Source organism: Triticum dicoccoides, chromosome 4A, assembly GCF_002162155.2.
Source record: "Triticum dicoccoides isolate Atlit2015 ecotype Zavitan chromosome 4A, WEW_v2.0, whole genome shotgun sequence".
Classification (NCBI taxonomy): Eukaryota; Viridiplantae; Streptophyta; class Magnoliopsida; order Poales; family Poaceae; genus Triticum; species Triticum dicoccoides.
Genome location: NC_041386.1, coordinates 579,232,001 through 579,233,890, shown reverse-complemented (window position 1 = coordinate 579,233,890; position 1,890 = coordinate 579,232,001). Strand labels below are relative to the sequence as shown.

General features: G+C 40.1%; 1 protein-coding gene across 1 annotated transcript in view; it reads right to left on the bottom strand.

Annotated features, from left to right (window-relative positions):
- LOC119286898 (serine/threonine-protein kinase GRIK1-like) overlaps positions 1-1,819 on the bottom strand; it is a 6,874-nt gene extending 5,055 nt beyond the window's left edge. The window contains exons 1-3 of the mRNA XM_037566367.1: positions 1,388-1,819; positions 251-325; positions 124-168 (exon numbers count right to left, since the gene is read on the bottom strand). Coding sequence (XP_037422264.1) covers positions 124-168; positions 251-325; positions 1,388-1,777 — 510 coding nt within the window. The 5' untranslated portion in view covers positions 1,778-1,819. The remainder of the gene's footprint in view (positions 1-123; positions 169-250; positions 326-1,387) is intronic.
- Positions 1,820-1,890: the final 71 nt, after the last annotated feature.

The window sequence follows — 1,890 nt, the reverse complement described above, 5'->3', positions numbered from 1 at the left end:
GTACTGAATCATGCAATTCAATAGAAAAATGTATCAATAAACCTCAGTTATCAACATCATCAAAGTAGTTACTAAAAAAAGGCACTTGTGTTGCCAACACCAGAGAACAGTGGAAAGCATTACCTTCACTGCATATAACTTCCCATCTTCAATGTTTCGGTATAGAACCTTTTTAGAAGCAAAGAGAAACGGAAAGGAATCAGCTAGCTACTCAGTGAAGTTCATTAATAGCACATTTAAGCGGTCTTACCACTTTGCCATAGCTTCCAGCACCGATCTTGCCCAGGTGAACATACTGATTGATCATCTTATTGCCAAGATCGTCCTAACATGCCAAAAGGAGGAAGTTATTATACAGCTCAGTGCAAAAGCTAAATGCTCTCGCGCAGCTCCTCGACTCTTCACTAGACATGCAACGGCCATGGCATAGCAAAAAAAAACTTGGTCACGGTCTTAGATCACCGGTCAGAACAGTGGTCACCAAATACACTGAGTTTAAAATAATAGAGTATATATTTTACATGAATGTTACAGATTAGTTCCAGCGGAGCACATGTAGTATTACTTATGCTTGCTTAGAACACATTAGTGCTAAAACTAGGTCAATTATCGATCGTTGTCAATAAGAGGATTAATGGCTAGCCATTCCAAACAAAAAGAAAATAAGAATTATAGCCAGACAGTGTATTAGGTGTGTTGTTTTGTACTAGCAGATGACAGTTAAAACTATTGGCCCTCACAGAGGCGTTCGATTAAACTTTGCGTGTGGTGGACTTCAACAAAGTCCAACAAGATCAATTCACTTGAGGGCCATGGCCAGTTTAACCAAGTTAAATTCAGTTCAATCGAGGCAATTTGCATAAATGATCCAATCGAGGCAATTTGCATAGAAGAGCCATCTTTGCATGTTTTATGGTAAAATTGCTAACAGAATCTGGTTTCCATAATTATGGACCATGCAACACTATAAGATGTATAAATACAAAAATAAATGCAAACATAATATGTATCTACATTTTGGGTAACAGAGGAAGATGCATCTTCGTTTTCCAAAGATTTTTGAAAATTCTTAGGGTAACTCCTGTAACTGGTTTTGGTTCTTCATATTGGAAAGCAATATAAGAGTCCATTTATAATCTTAACATCGTCAGACAAATAATCAACACAATCATGAAGTGACGAGCAAAAACAGGCATAATAACTCATTAATTCTGAAAACGAAGCAAACCGCAAGTAAAAGGAAAGAGAGAGTACTTCTACTTCTCAACAAGTAATAGAAATTGAACTGGCTCGTGCATAGACTTTTAAGTGTTGCCTAGACAGATTTTTTTTTCGATAGACGCGAGTAGAAGATACTGGTAGAAATTGATGTCTAACAAGATGGTACCTCTGAGCGAACAACTTTTTTAGTCTCCTTAACTAGGCTTTCTCTACATGCAAAGCCACTTTGAGCCCTTGTCAGAATAATATCTTCAGACCTCTTCCGTGGGGGCTCATCGTCACTCTCATGGTTATAATCAGTACCATCTCTTTCATAGAAACTTCTATCGGGATCATCACCGTTAAAGAAGCTTCTATCAATGCCATCCCCATTGTAAAAGCTTAAGTCAGGATCATCTCCAGTGTAGAAGCTCCCATCAAAATCTTCACTGGTCTGGCGCTTCAACAAATCTTTGGACAACATGCCATCAGTGTCCCGAGGCCGACCTACCTTCACGCTGGGCTTCCTTAGGAAACTGAAACAGCTGCAGCAGCCCATGTCCGTGAGGTCTGCCATTCAGAGGGAGCCGCGCACCAGAAATCCTGGATGAAGAAAACAGGAGAGCGAGAACGCGTCAGTGAAGGGATCAGCTTCGGTTCGTAGTGACCGGATTTGGTAGGCCGTCGTCG